Source organism: Desmodus rotundus, chromosome 2 (genome assembly GCF_022682495.2).
Source record: "Desmodus rotundus isolate HL8 chromosome 2, HLdesRot8A.1, whole genome shotgun sequence".
In the NCBI taxonomy this organism is placed as follows: Eukaryota; Metazoa; Chordata; class Mammalia; order Chiroptera; family Phyllostomidae; genus Desmodus; species Desmodus rotundus.
In genome coordinates, this window is record NC_071388.1 from 123,967 (window position 1) to 146,110 (window position 22,144).

Consider the following 22,144-nt stretch of genomic DNA (forward strand, 5'->3'; position numbering starts at 1 on the left):
GAAAATAGACAGGGGGAGGGTAAAAATAGTGTAGGAAATGTAGAAGCCAAAGAACTTATAAGTATGACCCATGGACATGAACTATGGGGGGGAATGTGGGAGGGAGGGGGGTGGGCAGGATGGAGTGGAGTGTGGGGGGGAAATGGGACAACTGTAATAGCATAATCAATAAATATATTTAAATTAAAAAAATAACTTGAACTGAACGATAATAAAAATAGTACATAAAAACACTCTGGAAAAAATGTATTGATAAATCCACACACTAAAGAGAAAGCCTGAAAATTCAATTTTGCATCAGTTTACAAACCCGGAATAATAAATTAAATCCAGAGAAAGTGGAAGAATGGAAATGTGCAAGTAGTGATGTCTGGAAGGGTATATACTTTTTTATTGAATAATTTTTTACTGTTATTCTATTACAGCTTCCCAATTTTTCCCCTTTGCCCTCCTCCGCCCATCCCACCCCACAACCCCTACCTTGTTTAGAAGCGTATATACTTAATATAATAGCAGTTATTACCTGTTTGGGTAGGATTTTCAACTATTTTTATTCTTCTATATAATTTAAGTAAGTGGCAACAACAACAAAAAGGCCATCTCAATTTGGCCTTAAAACGATCTAGAGGAAAACACGGCATAATTTAAAAATAGTAATAATCTAGTCTGTTGTGGTGACACCACCAGAGGCCTTTTCTGTGCTCGCCCAGCCTGATCTCAGAGGGGCTCCTTTTCCAACTTTCACTTCTTCATGTGCAAATGCAGCCGAGCAGAGAGGAAATGAAAGGTCAGCCAGGTGAGCGGAGCAGCCTGAGCAGCACAGCGGGAGAGGGGGTCTGCCCCGGGGCTGCCTCACTTCGGGGCCTCCGCACAGCCCTGCTGCTACGTGACTGAGAAGCAGCACTGCTGAGTCGATACACAGTGTGCTGCTTCATACTTCACCTGTGACAATGCTGAGCTTCTTAACACCCCTTCTGTGCTCACAGCCATTCTGTCTTTAAATTGAGGTATTTGCACTGAAGTTTCCGTCATCACCACACCCCAACCTTGGGACTGACTCCTCTTGGCATTGACTTGGAACCAACGACTATAAATTTATAGAAATGCACGTGGACCCCACACAAACCCAGAGACCCCAACGCCACACCCAAAGAGACCTCAGATCCGAGACCCACATCCCAATAGATTCAAACGCAGGCCACAGACCTCAGACACAGGACCCAGATCCGTAACCAAGACCCCACAGCCAGACTCCAGAGCTGGAGCTGGACAATGAACCCTAGTTGCCAGATGCCAGACACAGAAGCTGAACCACACTATTCAGGGCTTGTAATATTCTTAATAGCATTTCTATAAATGACCTTGGATCCAGTACTTAAATATAAAATTGTTTTTATAATAAATGGCCTTCATCTCTCAAACAAACAGTAACTGCGTGACACAGTACATTTTGCACTATGGAAGTGTTCCTGCTGGAACAGAGCTCTGGATGCAAATCGGACATGTTGGGTGGTCAGGGTGCTATTCGGATAAGGAAGGCGGCCGGGGCCACTGGGTGTAATGAGGGTGGGCAGAGTTTTTGGTGAGTCATTTTTAAATGCATACATATATAACCAACTACTTCTCACCCATTCTTTTATCTACAAAAAATATGTATAGATAGGTTTATTCCAAGTAAAGGAGAAAAGAAATGACACAACATTCCAAATGACATGAAGGAAAAGCAAGTTTCCCCTGCACGTTGCCCAGACCCTGATCCCTGCGTCTCCTTTCAGCACGTGTCTTCTGCCTGTTTGTTTTTTTTTTTAACACAATTTGTTTTGCAGGATACTTTTCTCACATCACAACATTACTTAGAAAATTATTCTCTGTTAAATTCTATTAGAACGACCTTACAAGGTTGTTTCTTGAATGAAATGTCATATATTCTCACCCATTTTTAATGTTCTACCATATTTCACAGTGTAAGAAAACATAACTTAACAAATTCTCTTCTACTAAATTTGTTAAAATATGTGAGATATATTACTATTTAGTAAGATATATACTAACGATAATTTAGTCAGATATATACTAAAATTATATCTATTATTATATAAGTGTTGGATAAAATATATTAAACATACTTCATTTCATACACAGGGAAGCAAAACGGGGGGGAAATTTTTTATGCTTTTCTTTTAATTTCATTTATTAATTTGAAAGAGTTGTTCTGCTTATGTATTCATTCATTGGTTGCTTCTCGTATGTGTCCTGACTGGAGAATGAACTGACCATCTTGGCACATAGGCAGGACACTAACCAACTGAGCTACCAGGCCAGGGCTACCAGGGGAAATTTTGAAAAGTGAAATTTCTGGGTCAGAGGGCATGAGGATGCTATTTCTGGATGGCTATTCTGGAAATGATCACCGGAGAGTCTGCACCAAAGGACCCTTCCCCGAGCCTTTCAGAGCAAGGACACTGCACCTGCTTGCTCATCAGCCCCAGGGATTCCAGGAGTCCTCCGGATCCCCATACGGGCCACCAAACTGTGTTGACCTCAAAACTATAGCAGTCAGTCATTTTACCAGCAGATAAGGGGTTTATTCGGAAACAGTAAAAAATTGCAATTTAGGACAATCAAGCTGTAGCAAAAATCATAGGCAAGCTCCACAATTAAAGAAGACGTACGTCACTTTACAGGGACAAAGGAGGAACTTGAGAGGGGTCATTTCAAACGAAAGTGCAGAGGAGAAAAGCGTGGGTTCAGGGTGACCCTGGTTTCTCTCTGGCTGAGTTGCTGGGGAGTCGGTTTCTCCTGGGAGCACATGTAGGTACATCTTCATGTTGGGGCCTGTGACAATTTTTCCTGTAATGGACCCCGGGTGGTGCTATGTGACAGCACCCCCACTGACCCCCAACTCTACTTTAGTGAGGTTTCCCTTTATGCAATTTCACAGTAATAATTAGCTAGTTGGTTTATTTGCAATCCGTGGAAATCAAGGTATATTTATGTGCTCAAAATAAGGTAAGGACCAGAGACACTCTTCCCATTTTATCCCGTGACAGCCAGCAGCAGTTACACTGACCCTGCTCTGTGGAACCGTCCTCAAATTTGGTATCTTATTTTTATGCAAAATACTTGCGGGTTTTCTGAGTATTTTTAAAATTTATTTAGTTTTGTAGGCTTCCGGCCAAGATGGAGGCGTAGGTAGACACACTGTGCCTCCTTGAACAACCAAAAAGAAGGACAACAATTTAAAAATAAAAAACAACCAGAACTGACAGAAAATCGAACTGTATGGAAGTCTGACAACCAAGGAGATAAAGAAGAAACATTCATCCAGACCAGTAGGGGGGTTGGAGAGGGGCAGCCGGGGCGGAGACAGGCAGCCAGGGTGGAGAGGACTCACGGCAAGGTGGCAGCTGGTGGACCCAGGGAGATGACGGATTGTGGAACAGGGCGGGCCAGGCTGCAGCTAGCTGACCCCGCGGCCCCACATTCTCGCATAGATAAACTGGGAGAAAAGGTGGGGGAGCGAAGCAGACCTCGCAACCCAGGGCTCCAGCATGGGGAAGTAAAGCCTCAAACCTCTGAGTGAAAACACCCATGGGGTTTGAGGCGGCAGCAGGAGAAACTCCCAGCCTCACAGGAGAGTTTGTTGGAGAGGTCCACAGGGGGCTAGAGTGTGCACAAGCCCACCCACTCCGGAATCAGCACCAGAAGGGCCCAGTTTGATTGTGGGTAACAGAGGGAGTGATTGAAAACCGGCAAAGAGTAGAGCAAGCGCCATTACTTCCTCTCGGCCCCTTCCCCACGTACAGCGTCACAGCGCAGTGACCAGCATTACCCCACCCCGGTGAACACCTAAGGCCCCACCCCTTTACACAACACACGCACCAAGACAAAAAAAAAAAAAAAAAAGGCCCAAATAAAAGAACAGATCAAAGCCCTAGAAAAATACAACTAAGCAACGAAGAGATAGCCAACCTATCAGATGCACAGTTCAAAACACGGGGAATCAGGAAGCTCACAGAATTGGTTGAATTTGGTCGCAAATTAGATGAAAAAATGAAGGCTATGCGAAGAGAAACAAAGGAAAATGTACAGGGAACCAAGAGTGATGCGAAGGAAACTGGGACTCAAATCAATGGTGTGGACCAGAAGGAAGAAAGAAACATCCTACCAGAAAAGAATGCAGAAACAAGAATTCAAAAAAATGAGAAGAGGCTTAGGAACCTCCAGGACATCTTTAAACGTTCCAACATCCGAATTATAGGGGTGCCAGAAGGAGAAGAGGAAGAACAAAAAATTGAAAACTTATTTGAACAAATAATGAAGGAGAACTTCCCCAATCTGGCAAAGGAAACAGACTTCCAGGAAGTCCAGGAAGCTCAGAGAGTCCCAAAGAAGCTGGACCCAAGAAGAAACACACCAAGGCACATCATCATTACATTACCCAAGATTAAAGAGAAGGAGAGAATCTTAGAAGCAGCAAGAGAAAAGGACACAGTTACCTACAAAGGAGTTCCCATAAGACTGTCACCTGATTTCTCCAAAGAGACCTTACAGACAAGAAGGGGCTGGAAAGAAGTATTCCAAGTCATGAAAGGCAAGGACCTACATCCAAGATTACTCTATCCAGCAAGGCTATCATTTAGAATGGAAGGGCAGATAAAGTGCTTCTCAGATAAGGTCAAGTTAAAGGAGTTCATCATCACCAAGCCCTTATTATATGAAATGTTAAAGGGATTTATTATCTAAAAAAAGGAGATAAAAAATATGAACTGTAAAAATGACAGCAAACTCAGTTATTAACAACCACACCTAAAACAAAACCAAAGCAAACTAAGCCAACAACTAGAACAGGGACAGAACCACAGAGATGGAGATCACATGGAGGGTTATCAGGGGAGTGGGAGGGGGAGAGAGGGGGGAAAGGTACAGAGAATAAGTAGAATAAATGGTAGGTAGAAAATAGACAGGGGGAGGGTAAGAATAGTATAGGAAATGTAGGAGCCAAAGAACTTATATGTATGACACACGGACATGAGCTATAGGGGGGGAATGTGGGATGGAGGGGGTGGGCAGGATGGAGTGGAGTGAAGGGGGGGAAATGGGACAACTGTAATAGCATAATCAATAAATATATATATTTTTAAATTTACTTAGTTTTGTTTGGTTTTATCTTGTCTTCCTATTTCTGAAATGTTTTCAGACCTGAGTTACTTAAACATACCTATTACTCATAACGCCACTTCTTTGGGATGTGAAATTCTCCCAGTGTGTTTTCCAGTGCACTTATGTCATTTGTTGTGTTTAAATCTTTGAATCCTCTGGAACTTTCTTTGTGTCTACCAATTGGGTGGTCAGAATTTACTGACTTAACAGTTTCCCGGAATGCAATGCAGTCTTGACGGCGTCCTCACTGGTTATGCAGCTCTTGCTGAAAGTGCATTTGAAAAAGGAGGGCACGGAAAGGCCTAGACGAAAGTTGGGGATCCCGACTACAGTCTGGTGGAACAAAGACACTTTGTCAGGCGGTAGGAGGGCCACGTCCACCCGGCTAGGGGCTCCCAGGTCCTGCACGGTGGGTCCCTCACCAGCCACAGGAAAACAAGCCTCGAAAACCGCCAAGCCACTGTCCGCGCTGCAGGCTGTGTGACAGGAGCTCACTGGACGGAGAGCAGCCAATCCCCGCGGGGTGGGGCGGGCCTTCCTCCTGCCAGTCTCAAACCCTGGAATAACAGGCTGGCTCCGCCCCCCTGCCCCGCCCTGTCAGCTTCTTCTGACGGCCCATTGGTGGGCAGGGCACTGGGGTTGCAGCATTGATTGGCGGCTTGCTTCCACGTGGCTATCCAGGCAGGAGGATCCTCACCCCCACCTCGTCCTCACACCTCCCCGAGGGCGGGAAGCTGCGGAGCTGGGAGAGTTCTATCCTGCGAGGTGGGCAGCGCGCCAGGGGCCCCGGGAGACTGACCGGTAAGGGGGAACCTTGCCATGTGGAACCCTTAGCCCGAGACCTTCAAAGTCCAGCCTAAGAGACCCCAGATGCCCTTATCCCGCGGGGCCCCAGATCCCTTCAGCATCGAGGGGCCTGCGTCCGCTAACCCGGAGGACCCCACATCTCCTAACCCCCAACGCTTAGACCCCCAAACTGCCTGAAAACCCCAGTTCCCCTCAGCTCGGGCACCCTACCTGCAGCTCGCCCGGGAAGACCACATCTCCCCAATTCAGAGACCCCGAATGCCGTCGTCCTGGAAACTAACTCAACGGCGGGGAACCTGAAGCCCCAAATCTCGGCCTCAGAGGCCCCGCCCCCTCCCCCAGGCACTGTAAGTGTCCGCAGCCCGGAGCACCAGGCCCGCGTCTCCGCCTGAGAGACTGCGGTCGCTGGAGGCCGCGCCTCCGTCGCGTGCCGGTGTCTGCAGAACCCAGTGCGACTCCCGAGCCCTCCCCTGAGAAGAGTGCGTTTCCTGGCGCCGCCGCCGACGGGCCCTCCGACGCCCGGCTGCAGCCCCGGAGCCTGCGCTGAGGGGGCGTGCTGGGGGGGGAGGGGGGAAATGAGGGCGCCCCCCGCGGTCGGGTCTGCAGCAGCGCGGCTCGGCCCGTCCGGCCCCTCCTCCCGCAGCGCCCCGCGTCCCCCTCTCTCGGCGCCCTGCCAGCGCGGGAAAGGCTCGGCCCTCTCAGCGCCTTCTCCTTCCCCAGGCGCCTCGGACTCGGGGCTGGGACGCCATGAACCCCGACGGGGGCCCGCAGGAGCGCCCCGAGGGAGAAGCGGGGCGGACGGGGCGGAAGCCTCAGGTGAGCTGTGGGGCGGGCGGGAAGCGGGGGGCAGGGCTCCGCAGACGCCCGGCCCTCGGGGTGACCCTCGCTGCGCGTGTGCGGGGCGCTGGTGGGAGAGACGGGGCTCCGCGTGGCAGGGCCGGGTCAGGGAAGCGGGGGAAGGCGCAGAGTGCGGGCGGGCGCCCGGGACGCAGCCGGGAGGAACAGCCGCTCGGGGACCCTGACACAGCCGCCCCAGAGAGACTCGGGCTCGGTGCTTGCGGCACAAGGACCACCGAGGCCCCGCCGGCTCCCTGCACCCGGGGCAGGGCAGGCCCAAACGCACATCACTGAGTTACTGGAGCGTCCACTCTCCTCCCCAGGCCGAAGACGCTTGGAAAGACGTTTCCCTGTACTTCTCCGGGGACGAGTGGGCAGCGATGGGAGTCGGGGAGAAAGGCCGGCACCGGAACCTGAAGAGGAACTTCGACGTGCTCCTCAGTCGAGGTAGTGCGCAGGCTCCGGCCGGACGAGCCCGGTGACCTGATGGGCTGCTGGGCGGGCTGCGGCTGGGGCGGCCCCCTCCCTCCGCCTGCGTCTCCCTCCCGAGTGGACGCCGAAGGGGGGGGTAGTTGCTCCTTCGGGTCAGAGCAGGGCCGGCGCTGACAGTGCAGCGCCGACAGCGACTGGTCGTAGACTCTCCCATCCCGTGGGAGCCAGTCACACGGGCTTCCTGGAGCTCGTTGCTGCTTTCAGGACAAAGGTGTTGTCTCTTTCCAGGTCTCAGGGCCCCGCGACCAGCTTTCATGTGTCACCGCCGCCGCAGGCCTGCCGCCGAGCTCCAGGAGGAGGACCCTGGGGACTCTGATGAAGAGTGGACTCCCAGGCAGCAAGGTGAGGGGCAGGCGGAACCAGAGCCGCCCTGCCGACACGGACCTGTTTAGGTCAGGCTGCATCTCAGGACTTAACCAGGGAGCAGGTTCGCTTGTCCAGCGAACAAGCAAGATGCCAAACAGTATGTCGCACAGTAAGGGGCTATTCGTGTAGACTTTCAGGTGCAACATAATCACATGTATTTATAGATACAGTAATAAGCAGTAAGTGTATAAGAACATACAAGCGAATAAGAAATAACTGATTGCGAATAGTTGTCATCGGAAGAGAGGGAGGCAGGTCTGGCCGGTGAGGAGAGTTCCAACACCCGGCTGCCCACGGCCTGCATGGGGACAGACGGACACGGTATTAACCGTGGAGATTACGGGAGTTTGGGGGAGGCCCCGGGTAGGGAGGGTTGGTCACTGTATCTTTCCTGGTGTCGGCCCTGGTGCCATTCTGTCCAGCATCACGAGTGCTCGCTTGGTAGGGCCAGTCCACTTCCATGGGTGTGGGGTTGAAACACAGCTGAAGTCAAGGTCCGATCTTTCACTTGACTGGAATTCTGCTTCTGTGGTCAGCAGACTGTTGGTGCTGACCAGAGTCTAATGATTAAGGAAGGGCGGGGACGGCCAGTATGTGCCCGGGTGGGAGGGAACCAGAGAAAGGAGGCGAGGTGGCCGTGGTGCCGTAGCCCGGACAAGGCCAGTGTGAATGAAGAAAGCAGGACGGAGAAAGGGTTGTGTTAAAGACAGGGAGTTTCTGTGCAGTCACTTTTATTACATTTTTGTCAGGAGAGGCCAATTTATTTCTAATAAATGTGATAGATGCTGTATGAACATAGGATGAAGTGTGGATGGCACTTTGTCTATTTTCTTTATCTTTCTAATGAAATTAGTTGATGGCCCCAACAGAAGCCTAGGCCTTACGATACCTCAGAAAACCTTTTCCAATCACCCTGGATTGTTCTTGGACTGTTCTCATTCAGAATTCTGTGTCCCTGATAAGGATCTCCAGATTTTGGAAACATTTACCAACCAAAACACTGATTTCTCACCATCTTTCAGTGAAATCTTCTTGGGTGGCCTTCAGAAGGGAACGGAGTGAGCACCAGAAGGTGAGTATTTCCCAAATCCTGTTGACAAGAAAATTTTCCTCATAGATAGAAATGCAGGTAGGAGTAGGAAAATGCAGAAAGTACCCTGGGAACTTTTGCCTTCCTTTCCTGGTCTGTTCAACACATTGTCCAACATTATCCTTTTTTAAAGATTTTTTTAATTGATTTGTTTAGAGAGGGGAATGGAGGCAGAAAGAAGGAGAGAAACACGTGCGAAAGAAACATGAATAGGTTGCCTCTCGCACGTCGCCAACTGGGGGACCTGGTCCGCAACCCAGGCGTGTGCCCTGACGGGGAATGGAACTGGTGACCTTTCAGTCTGCAGGCAACGCTCGATCCACTGAGCCACACCAGCCAGGGCTCATCATCATCTTAACAGTTAACAACTACAGCAACAATAGTAACTGCCAGTTGTTTCATTCTCACAATGTTTCAGATTTTAAACATTCTACGTGAATAAACTCACTTACATTACAACAACCTGAGGAGGTAGGTACTATAACTGTCACCATTTACGATGAGGAAAGTGAGCTTTCAGAGATACAGAAATGTTTGACTATATGTCTAAGATCTCAGTATCAGGGGTGGTGCAATCTAACCCACAGTGTCTTCTCTAAACCACTTACACACTCATTACAACGTTCATGGTTTTGCCCTGGCCAGCATGACCAGTTGGGTGTCATCTTGCAAAGCGAAAGATCGCCGGTTTGATTCCTGGTCAGGGCACATGCCTGGGTTGTGGGCCAGGTTCCCGGTTGAGGGGCGTGTGAAAGGCGACTGATCGATGTTTCTCTCTCACATCAATGTTTCTCTCCCTCTCTTTCTCCCTCCCTTCCCCTCTCTCAAGAAGATAAAATCTTTTTTAAAAACTAGAAAAATAAACTCTCACAGTTTCTAAAGTTTACATTGTCTTATATGTCATTACATCATTCCTCTGACTGATGGTTTCAACCGAAGTTCTTCTCTGCTCCAGTGAGAGGTGCGCTGAGACCCTCTGAGGAAGGAAAGCGTATGATATGTAGGCAGTTTGCACAGTGTATGCCCAGATGAAGAAGAATGTAAAATGTCCAGGATCACAGCCTCCCACTCTAATCAAAGAAAGCATCTCCTACCCCCAAGGAGCTTCAGGTTTCAAGATTGGGAAACAACAAATAATAACATGACTTGAGGACTTCATGTAGGTTACACACTCTTCAATAGAAACTCATCCATCTGGAACTGATTTCAAATGCAGTTTCTTGTAAGGTGACGTAACAGCTTCTTTCTCTGAGTTCCAATGAGGCCACTCTCATCCTATTTAGAATCATTTGTTCAGCCTGCCTACCTCTGCACTGTGAGCTCTTTGAGAGGCTGGTCCATACCTGAGACTTCTCAGAGGTCACAGGCCCAGATCAGGGCCCCCGAATGTTTGCCGAATGAATGATTTCACAATTATAAATTAAACTAGGAGATGATCAATGAACACGGAAGGTAATTTCTGTGAGATTTGAAATATGGAGAGAGCTGAGGGGTAAATTGATGGCAGGACTGTAACCTCACATTCATACTGTATCACACAATTCACAGAACGCTTCTCTGAACATTATTTCATGTTTACTATAACATTAAAAATTAGCTTGTTTTATAGATCATGAAACTGAAGACAACTAGCTACTGATACGGCCTTATCCAAACAGAATTGGTGGGAACCAGCTAATCTAAGTACAAATATTCTTTCCAAGGTATTGCAGATTTTACCACCATTTTATTTACTGCCTAGATATGTTTGTGCCAACGATTTCTTTATTCTCTTCCCAATATCCTCCACTCTCAATATCACAGAGACAGTTGAAAGAAAAGAGCCATAAGGCATGGGTTCTAATATTGGATTCACTACCCGCATTGGCCCTATCCCCTCTAATATTCATACTCCCTAGGTATTTCCAAGGGTTGAAGTATTAAAGACATGCATATAAAATGTATCACAGGCCTTAAAAAATTAAATACATGCTATCTTTTAATATGTGACTCTTATATTGAAGGCAACATCCAGGGTGCCGTTAAGCAGTGAATACAGTTTGAAGGAATTGTCAGGAACAGCAAATTTGATGACTGCAAGTGACTCAGAGCAGGCCCAGAATCCAGCGTCCCCTCCTGGAGAAGCGTGTGCCTTTGGACGGCACACTAGACAAAAATCAGGTAAGAGAACATAGTTTGGAAACGTTAGTTCCTCTCAGTCCTACAGAAGGGCTGATAACTATGGCCTGGGTCTGGGGGGCGGACTTTGGATGGACTCGGATTCAAGCTGGGCTGAGCTGAGGCTGAAGTTAGCACTGGAGCTGTGGGCAAATCCTGTAAATGCTCCGAGCTCCTGAATGCTACTGTGTAAAGTGAAGAGAAGGAGACATCGCTCGTGTATTGTTTGAAAGGTTAAGTTACATTTAAAACAAGTGACACGTGCAAGTTGTCCAGCAAATGCATCTGTGATCATAGCAGCCACACTTTATTGGTGTTGGGTGCCCAGGCCTTTGCTCAAGGCCTAACACATAATGTGCATTCCATGAATACTTTATGAATGGTTACAGGTTGGCAAGTTACACCTGGTAATGGGAAGATCTAGGAACTAAAACTGAATCAGTCATCTGTAGTTGGTGTGGAGTCTTAGTCTTCTGAACCAATAGTTAACAGTAAAATACCGGAGTATGCAAAAGGACAGGTAATAATTTGATGGGAGGAGATTGTGTGTTATATGACAAAATGGGAACTAACACTCCACACCCCACCAACCTCACTCACCTGGACTTCTCCAACTTAGAACTCAGGAGAGAGGAGATTGAAGTGAAGATGTACAGCCTACGAGAAGAGATCGGCGAGCCCCAGGATGATGACTACCTCTGTAAGTGACCCTCACTGAGAAGCGTGTTATAATACAGTAATTTCATCCAGTCCTTTGGTCCCCAAATCATTCCCTCCCTCTAGTGACCTGGAGTACAGCATTGAGTCTCAGTGATGTCAGTGCCGGACGCCCTCTGAAGCTCTTTGTATCCAGGAACACGCGCTGTACCTTCCCTAACCCCTGTTGCTCTCGCCTCCAGATTGTCAGAAGTGTCAGAACTTCTTCATCGACAGCTGCGCTGTGCATGGGCCCCCTGCATTTGTAAAGGACAGTGCAGCGGACAAGGGGCATCCCAACCGCTCAGCCCTCACCCTGCCCCCTGGTTTGAGAATCGGGCCATCGGGCATCCCTGAGGCTGGGCTTGGAGTGTGGAATGAGGCAGCTGATTTGCCAGTGGGTCTGCACTTTGGCCCTTATGAAGGACACATCACAGAAGATGAAGAGGCAGCCAAGAGCAGATACTCCTGGCTGGTGAGAAGTATTTGCCTCTTCCACTATCCTCTGGCTTCCCACATTCCTTCTGAGGCCTGGAGGGACCTCACCTCCTACATGCTAGACATGGAGGGACAACATGGTTAGCTGTGTGTACTGAAGGGACTTCACATGAACACAGAGCTCCTGTTTAAGGATCAGAGCGTAAGTGGGAGCAAAGTGGTGCAGACACAAAGGAGTGGCTCCTCCCTTGTGGGGCTCCTGCTCTGATTGGACAGCCAGACTCAGATGTGTAGATGATGAGTAAGGAAAATATCGTGTGGTCACAACTGGCAGTGGAATCCCCATGCAGGCTGCAAGAGCTTTGATGACAGTGGAGTAAAATAATTCCTCTGACTATTACCTCCACATGAAAAAAATAAAAGGTCTTTAACTTCTTTTCTGAAACGCAGATCGCCAAGGGGAGAAACTGCTATGAGTATGTGGATGGAAAGGACAAATCCTGGGCCAACTGGATGAGGTGAGGTCAACGGGTCTCTGGGTGCCAGAGGGGACTCATCCCCCACAAGCCCATATGTCTCTCCCTCTCATCATGCCTCGCTCAGCGGTCTCCCTTAATCCTTTTTCCTCTTTTTCTCCATACAGTGTTCTTTCATTTCAGGGGACATTTAGGGGAAAAGTAGCACATACGTCCTCAAAATGTAAAGCTCTCTGCTAGACACAATCAGGGCACTGGAAAGGACCTTGAACAGCCTAGATTCACCAGGGACACTGGATTACACTTTAATGTATCAAATGAGCATTAATTAAGCACTCACTATATTCCAGGTTAGATGAAGGAATACATTACTTAAACAGGTCACACAACCCATGTCCTTATGGGGGACTTCTTGCAGACAGACATAAAACAATTGCTTTTAGAAACATTTAACTATAATTTCCAAGAAGTGCACAGTGTCAAGATAGCACAAACCAAGGACAGCCTAAACCTGGGGGGCAGCAAACCGTCCCAGCCTCACTTCTAACTAGAGCTGGGCTCTGAGGCCTGCAGAGGAGTGGTCACGGGCCCCTTTCCTGAGAGGGGCTCTCTCTTATCAGGGATAACAGAATGGGAATCAACTACTATTGTTCTGTTTTATTTTACTAAGACAAAAAGACCTCAAATTTTCTACGGTAGCCTTGGGGAGGCAAGTGAACGGTACCCTAAATAAAGTGTAGGGGGGTTGGAGAAAGGCCTCTCAAGAGAAAACAGACATGGGCTGAGTACTGACTAATTAGTGAGCTAATTTAGAAGCAGGCCCTATATCAAGAACCAGGTTCTGTGGTGTGAGACAACTTGATTTAGAGTTTGGAGAAGCCAGAGATCACTGGATATTATGGCCAGTCAGGGTGGAGGTTAAGTCTGGACCTGGGTTTACATAATGGTATTAGGCAGCATTAGCACTGCAAGCAGGACTTGGAGGTAGGAGTTCACATGACACCCTGACAGACGCTCAGACGCTGAACAGAAGGTCCCCAGGGGCAGTAGGGGCTGTGAGCGACACCAGAGCCTGAGGGCCGCAAGAGTCAGTGAGGAGATGGACATGGACTTTGCTTTGCTGAAGGGGGTGGTGTGGCATGTGGTCTGGGAAGGGCTTTTCAGGTAGTGGGAACTCATCGCTGTGCTTTTCTTTCCCTTTATCTGCCTCAATCCCAGGTATGTGAACTGCGCCCGGGATGATGAAGAGCAGAACCTGGTGGCCTTTCAATACCACAGGCAGATTTTCTACCGAACCTGCCGGGTCGTCAGGCCGGGCTGTGAGCTGCTGGTCTGGTACGGGGACGAGTATGGCCAGGAGCTGGGCAGCAAGTGGGGCAGCAAGTGGAAGACAGAGCTTGCGGCCAGGAGAGGTAGGCACCACTGTTCTTCAAAACAGAAAGAGAAGAGAGAATTCTCCATAGAAATATTCATGATCCAACTCGTAAGTAGAGTAAAATCCACTCTAAAGTCAGTAATGTTTCCAATCAGATGCTTCAGAAATTCACAATTCATATGCCTTTGACTCTTAGGCAAAATATTTATATTTTTTCTTTTTAAAATATTTCATGCCCAAAATACACAAATGCATATAGTGCTGACAGGCTGAGAGGCAAAAAAAGGAAAAAAAAGTGTTCAAGCACTAACCAGCTCTCACCAAAGCAGTTTTTCTGACACCTTTATAGCTGTTTCTTATTAATTTTCCTCCATACTTCTAAGTAAAACATTTTTTATAGGCATTCATTATCTTTTAAAGATTGACCTGGCTGGTGTTGCTCAGTGGGTTGAGTGCTGGACTGCGAACCAAAGGGTCACTGGCACATGCCTGGGTTTCGGGCCAGGTCCCCAGTAGGAGCACGCGAGAGGCAACCACACACTGATGTTTCTCTCCCTCTCTTTTCACCTCCCTTCCCGTTTCTCAAAAAAAAAAATAAATAAATAAAACCTATTTTTTAAATGATTTACAGCGAGTGGAAAGGAGGGAGACAAACATCAATGTGCAAGGGAAACATTAATCGGTGGTTTCTCACACACCCCCAACTGGCTCACAACCCTGGCATTTGTCCGGACTGGGAATTGAACTTGTAACCTTTCAGTTTGTGGGACAACACCCAACCCACCGAGCCACACCCTTCAGGCAGGGCACCTTTGTTTGTCATTTCAGTGAATCGTCAGGTGAGATCCTACTCTGGCGCACAGGGTCCTGGGACCAGGAAGTACAGATTAACAGGACGAGAATCACTGCTCTGGAGGGGCTGACGGTGGAGGAGGGAAGCCCAGGCACACGTGTTTGCATGTACATAACACTGCACAGTGGTTAGTGCTTTGGAGAAAACTCATCCAGGACGAGAGCCTAGGGAGGATCAGAGTGAGGGGAGGCGCAGTGTGGCAGGTGGTCCGGGAAGGGCTCTCTGGAGATAACATTTACAACAATACCTGCGGGCAAAGGGTCCCAGGCAGAGGGAGCAGCTAGTGCAGGGAAGAAAAGAGGTGGATGTTGAATTGGCTGAGGGTCACTCGGGTCTCGTCTCAGCACAGAGGGTAAGAACGGAGATCAGACAGATGCTCCGCAGCCCGGAAATGCAGCGCCGATGATCCGAGTTGAGACACTGGGGACTCCTGAGTGAAAGCGCGCAGTCGTCAGCCGTAGAGTGCTGTGTTCACTGTTCTGATTGTGCTTTGTTAATTTGTAGAAAATAAACTCCAGTGGGGAATCCCCTCAGAGATTGCTTCATCTCCAAGTGAGAGAGCGTGGCGGTGGGTCAGAGAGGAACAGGAGTCGGGCGTGGAAGAAGTGTAGTTGGAGAAATATTTTGAAACGACTTCTCGGTGTATTTGAAATGGGCTAACACTGAATGAAATGAAGCATAAATGTCTGGTGTGAGGCTTGAGGAAGGACTTTTTTTAAAGATTTTATTTATTTATTTTTAGAGGGGAAGAGGGAGAAAGAGAGGGAAACATCAGTGTGTGGTTGCCTCTCACACGCTCCCTACTGGGGACCTGGCCCGCAACTTAGGCAGGTGCCCTGACTGGGAATCGAACTTGCGACTTTTTGCTTAGCAGGCTGGCACTCAACCCACTGAGCCACACAAGCAAGGTCAGGGAGGACATTTTATTTTACTGTTTAGGAAAGCAGAGAAGCAATTCCTAGTTGGAGCCTGTGGTTTGCTCTTTAACACGACCTAGAAGATGCCTATAGAAGGGAAAGGTCACTGCAGTCCCATCCGCACAGGGAGTGAAATGGCCTCTCGTGCTCCTCAAAAGCCCCTAGTCTGGGCAATATGAGGAAAGACCCTTGATGTGGGCTTTCTGGATTTCTGAAGAAGGTGCACTGCACAAAACTAAAAAGGAAAATAGGCTGCGAGTGGACGCTTTGTGGGAGACGGAGCTTGTGTTGTCACCACAGTAAGAAAGACTCACGGGGCAGGTCTCACCAGCAGCCAAGTCGTGCGGCCCAGGCATTCTCGTCAACATCTGCCCTGACCAAACCTTTATCTTTCAGCGGAACCAAAGCCAGAGGTCCACCCGTGTCCCTCCTGCCCTCTGGCCTTCTCCAGTCAGAAGTTCCTCAGCCAACACGTGAAACGCAGCCACCCCTCTCAGAGTCTCATGGGAACATCTGCAGGAAAACACCTCCAAGCAGAGGAACCCTGCCCAGAGGATCAGAATCAGCAGCAGCAACAAACTAGTACTCACAGCTGGAATGATAAAGCTGAAGCTCAAGAGGTGAAAGAAACATCCAAACCTTTGCTTAAAAGGATCAGTCAGAGGAGAATCTCAAGACCCCTTTTCCAACCTTCCAAAGAACAAATGAGCTCCAGCAAGCATGAGAGAATGATGGAGGGAGAGCCCCGCAGAGGCCTGAAAGAGAGACCAGAGGACACAGGCAAGTTGTTTGTGAAAGTAGGAATGTCAAGAACTGTAACGACCAAGCATGGAGGGTGTTCACAAGGCTTCAATGATGGGTTACATCTCATTAGAGGCCAGAGGACACACTCAGGGGAGAAGCCCTATGTCTGCAGGGAGTGTGGGAGAGGCTTTACACGGCGGTCACATCTCATCACACACCAGAGGACACACTCAGGGGAGAAGCCCTATGTTTGCAGGGAGTGTGGGCGAGCATTTTCCTGGAAGTCAAATCTCATCAAACACCAGAGGACACACTCAGGCGAGAAGCCCTATGTTTGCAGGGAGTGTGGGCGAGGCTTTATACAGAAGTCACACCTCATCACACACCAGAGGACACACTCAGGGGAGAAGCCCTATGTTTGTAGGGAGTGTGGGCGAGGCTTTATATGGAAGTCAGATCTCATCACACACCTGAGGATACACTCAGGGGAGAAGCCCTATGTTTGCAGGGAGTGTGGGCGAGGCTTTACATACAAGTCAGATCTCATCAAACATCAGAGGACCCACTCAGGGGAGAAGCCCTATGTTTGCAGGGAGTGCGGGCGAGGCTTTACACGCAAGTCATATCTCATCACACACCAGAGGATACACTCAGGGGAGAAGCCCTATGTTTGTAGGGAGTGTGGGCGAGGCTTTATATGGAAGTCAGATCTCATCACACACCTGAGGATACACTCAGGGGAGAAGCCCTATGATTGCAGGGAGTGTGGGCGAGGCTTTATATCCAAGTCAGATCTCATCAAACATCAGAGGACACACTCAGGGGAGAAGCCCTATGTTTGCAGGGAGTGTGGGCGAGGCTTTACACAGAAGTCAGTTCTTGTCACACACCAGAGGATACACTCAGGGGAGAAGCCCTATGTTTGCAGGGAGTGTGGGCGACGGTTTACACAGAAGTCAGATCTCATCACACACCTGAGGACACACTCAGGGGAGAAGCCCTATGTTTGCAGGGAGTGTGGGCGAGGCTTTACACGCAAGTCACAACTCATCACACACCAGAGGACACACTCAGGGGAGAAGCCCTATGTTTGCAGGGAGTGTGGGCGAGGCTTTACACGCAAGTCACATCTTGTCACACACCAGAGGACACACTCAGGGGAGAAGCCCTATGTTTGCAGCGAGTGTGGGCGAGGCTTTACACGCAAGTCAAATCTCACCACACACCAGAGGACACACTCAGGGGAGAAGCCCTATGTTTGCAGGGAGTGTGGGCGAGGCTTTACACGCAAGTCACATCTTGTCACACACCAGAGGACACACTCAGGGGAGAAGCCCTATGTTTGCAGGGAGTGTGGGCGAGGCTTTACACGCAAGTCAAATCTCATCACACACCAGAGGACACACTCGGGAGAAGCCCTGTGTTTGCAGGGGACTGAGTGAGTCATTAGCATTAAGTCGCATATCAACAGCCATAGGAAGAAGTCTAGGGCCCTGTACTCTCCCCAAGATTGTAATTAGTACAGGAGTAACTGGTTAAACAAACCCTCCATTTCATGACAAGAGAGGAGATGGACAAACAGTTCCATAGTGATATGGGGATGTCAGCACCATTCTCCATGGTTTTTTGACGTCCTATTCTAACAAGTTTTGTCTCCATACAAATATGAAGCCCACATCCCTCACTCCCTCCATCACTGAAAGCAGAGTTTGGGAAGAGCCACCAAGAACTCATTCTCTCAGCCACAGAAATTCACCTCCTGCAAATGCCTAAGTCTAGTCAGTCTACTTTGGTTACTGCCCAGAGAGGGATCTGACTCATCAGGGAAGGGAATTCTGCGGATTCCTGGGCAATGGGGCCTTTTCTCCTAACAGGCTCCCCACCCTCCTCCCTTGGCTTCTCTTGGCTCTTCTCCTGGTTTCCTACAACCTGTGGGCCTCAGAGGTGATTGGCAGGGAGGGACGCATGCTTGTGCACGGACTGAGCCTGGCTCAGTCTGGGCACCTGGTCTTCCTCACTCTCCTTGCTGCCCCTTCAGGGTCAGCATTTCCTGGTGCACAGCATACAGATTCCACGTCAGTCTGTAGTGGGTGTGAGTCTCAGCTCTGTCTCCTCCAGCTGTGTGATGTAAGGCAAGATTCTCAACTTCTCTCTGCCTGCTTCCTAGTCTGTACAGTGGAAATGGGAACTCCAGCCTTTCAGGTTGACATTCAAAGTTGAGTGAGCACAGAGGATCGCTGAGATCACAAGTCCTGCTGAACAGCCTTCAGTGCCCATGTCTCCCGGGTCTTTAGTGCTGGACAGAGGAAGATAAGGACAGTGTAGGGGTCTGTAGACAAATTCAGACTTTGAGCAGACCCCACTGCTTTCCCCACCTAGACTCAGCAGCCGTGAGGTGGGGGATGCGCTTCCCTCCACGTCACCACCCTCCCATTGAGCCCGCGCACCCTCAGAGCCTCCTCAACACAGGCAGGTTCTACTGAGAGTGACCTGTGAAGCAAGACCCTTGCCCACCCCTTGCTGAGGACTGACACTGGGAAGAGCATGACCCTGCACTGGTGTGTTAGGTGGGATAGATGGTAAGCCAGGGCAGGGAGGCCGAGGAAGACATGTCTCCCACTAACTCAGCAGTCCTGAGCCTGGTCCAATTCTATTGCCAGATGTTCCAGCGTCACAAGAAACACTGTGCTAACACGTTGAGATTCTAGGTATCGTTTCCTCTGTCTGGCAAAGGCTTTCAAACTATTCATCCAAGGCCTAGAAGATGGGAGGGGGTCCACAGCGCTCAAGGACAGGACCCAGAAAACAAACTTGGCTAATCGCTTTCCTCTGGCCACTATCTGCTTTATGAGAGGGTCCCCAGTGCTTACAGAAAGAGCCCTTAGGTAACTGGGTAACTGCCTCAACTTTAACTCTCATGTATCTGCCTTACAAGATGACCAACTGGCGTCTGAAGCGAGATAAGGATTCAGGCTAACAGGACCCCCCCCCCCCCCCCCCCCGCACACATACCTACGTGTGGGTGGGCACGGCCCCTGTGGAGCCTGGCACTGCTTTTACCCACCAGTCAATATGTGATTTCTTTGCCCTCATCCCACCAAATACATGAGTCCTCAGGACGAAGGACCTGGTGCTCTTGCCTTTCACCCCCACCTCGGCAAGGCCGGTCCTCGTCCATGCGAGCGTATCATGAACACACCCTGCTTGCACGCTAGTACACTTGCCGATCTGTGATCCTTTACTGCATCGGCAAGAAGAACCGAGTTTCTCCTGTGACAGGTGTGCCCCATCTGCATATGGCGTTCATGAAGCCCACACACGGCAGCTTCTGGGATGCACTTTCCTCGTACCCGGGCCCCACAGGGCTTCATGCACCACTGACACCATCTCGAAATTAGTACTTACTGCATCTTTAAGCTTTTGTTTGTGAAGTCTGATGGGATGATGGACATGCACAATGGTGGTCATTCCTGGCCACCCATTCCCAGATGATGTCCACAATGGCCCAAGAGCACAAAATTCCCGTGGACCCAATGGCTGGGAGTCCAGCAAGACTCAGGGTGAGAACAGGGTAAACATCCCCATCTGAATAATCATAGCAAGGGTGCTAGCAGCTCCCAGAGGTCACACTTTTCTTAGAACCAGAGCCAAGTTCAATACAGAGAGAGAGCGAACAATTAGTGAGGACCCCATCACACCCTCTCCTGCATGAGGGAGACCTAAGCACGACCCACCCTGTTCCTGCTGGAGTGGGTTCCCCAAAGGGGGACACCCAAGTCCCATGACCTGGACGATGACCTTTCTGTCCTCCCAGAGCCAGGCTTGTGAATGAAGAGTGTCTACATGAACTGTGTGGATTCCAGTAATAAATATCCACTATTTTCTTTTTTGCTTTTTTAAAGGAAGGTGTGTGTCAGGTTTTGTTTCCCTTCCCTGTTTCTCCCCCCACCAGCCCAGCCCAGAGAGAACACCATAAACTCAATATTCTGTGGCTTTCAGCATGGGCATGGGAGAGGGGCAGAGTCCTGGTGTGACGCTGGCAAAGGGGCTGCACTGACATACAGGGGGGAGGGGACCACAGACTGCCAGGTGATGGTCACCATGACCCCAGACCAGGACAGACCCTGGAGCTCTCCCAGAAGGCTTAGCGATCCCAGATGAGTAGAGAGAGGTCTGTTCCCTCTCCCTCCCCTTCAGCAGCAAAACACATTCCTAGTGTAGCTGCCAGCCTCCAAGGTGTCCCCCAAATTCACATGCTGTCAGCCCCGCCCTTGTACAGTCCCTCCTTCACACAACCAGGCTGATCTGTGCTGTGAAAATGGTGTGCTGCTATCCAAGCTAAGTCATAACAGGCCCTTTTGTTTCCGCCTTGCTCCTGTAGTTCACACGGTCTCAGACCACCTTGTACAGGGAGCTGGGTGTTTACACTCCCCTCCCGCCCACCCATCAGTGGCTGACAGCCACTATCCTTGTTTGGAAGTGGAGGCTCCAAGGAGTGACTGCAGCCTGAAATCTGATGGATTCTGAGTCTCTTGCCCTTGCCCCCAAGCTGGTTGTGTAATGGAGAGGATGGTCCTTCTAAGTGGGGCTCCTCATCTGCTCTCGGTGGCACTGGGTGGACGAGCCAAACCTGCCTCTGATCCCCACCGCGTGTCTGTCTGCAGAGCGTGGCCATGTACAGCCTGATGGTTCAAGGTGACGAGTTAAGTTCCGCAGTGACAGCTAGACTCACACTCACTGACAGCAACAGCCACCCTCCCCCGTCTCCAAGCCGACCGCGTCCAGCAGAGGCCAGTGCACATCCCGTGAAATGTGTTCTCGTGAACTGTGTTGAGCCACAATGTCACCCAGGCCCGTGGTCCTCATCCAGGTGGCTCGTTAGAACCCTCTGGGCCTCCCTGGGACACACCGACCGACCCTCTGTCCCAGGGCAAGGGCAGCCGTCTCTGGCCTGGGCAGTGACTCGAACAGGGAGACAAGGGCAGCAGGCAGAGTCCACGACAAAGTCCGGATGCGGTTGCTTTGGGGTCGGGCGAGGGGCTCTGACTCCTACCACACGTTCCCAGCACAGTGGTGTTGGGGACAGGCACAGGCATCCTTCCTGTGACGGTCCAGCCGCCGTGACGCGCAGGCCTCCCTGTGGCAGGTGCTTGTCCCGACAGCAGCCAGACCAGCCAAGTCCTCAGGTCTCTGCTCAGGGCCTTGGCTGACGAGGAAGAACTGTCAGTTCCAGATTACTGAGCAGGGTGTGCTGCGTGTTTTACCTGCATGGACTCAAATCTACGAGGCAGAGACGCCTGCAGCCACAGGCCCAGAAACGTCAGTGAGATGGTTCAAGAGCACGACTGGCCTGTGGCTCCGGCACAGGGTCCAGGCCCAGAGGCCCGGCTGCCAGGCTGCCCGGCAGCAGCACCAGGCACACAGCTTCGGCTGTCCTTCCGCTCCGTCTTCCTGGGCCTGTGTTTTGTCCTCCTGGTAGCCAGGGGCTCCTGCACTTCCAGCATCACACTTGTCCAGTCCCAGAGATCGGGAGGGAGGAGGACGGGAGCCAGAGTCTTTTGAACTGGGAGCCTGCTACTGCTGGGCTTGTTAGAGTTGGGAAGCCCTCTCCTCTCTGGACAGAGTCACCATTTGTGTCCTTTGATCCCAAGACAGAAACACCAGGACACAGAGAACGGCAGGGGTTTGTGCCCTTATTCCCAGTGACGGAAATGTGCAGGCACGTCTGGTCCC

At 50.1% G+C, this 22,144-nt stretch overlaps 1 protein-coding gene across 1 annotated transcript; it reads left to right on the forward strand.

Annotated features, from left to right (window-relative positions):
- Nucleotides 1–5,900: 5,900 nt before the first annotated feature.
- LOC123478983 (histone-lysine N-methyltransferase PRDM9) lies at nt 5,901–20,273 on the forward strand. Its single transcript, XM_053916468.1, has 11 exons — nt 5,901–5,964; nt 6,691–6,786; nt 7,131–7,254; nt 7,528–7,641; nt 8,688–8,737; nt 10,759–10,915; nt 11,532–11,612; nt 11,812–12,083; nt 12,497–12,564; nt 13,741–13,934; nt 16,064–20,273. The coding sequence occupies exons 2-11, from the start codon at nt 6,718–6,720 to the stop codon at nt 17,851–17,853; spliced, it is 2,919 nt and encodes a 972-aa protein (XP_053772443.1). The 5' UTR covers nt 5,901–5,964; nt 6,691–6,717; the 3' UTR covers nt 17,854–20,273.
- The last annotated feature ends 1,871 nt before the right edge of the window (nt 20,274–22,144 follow it).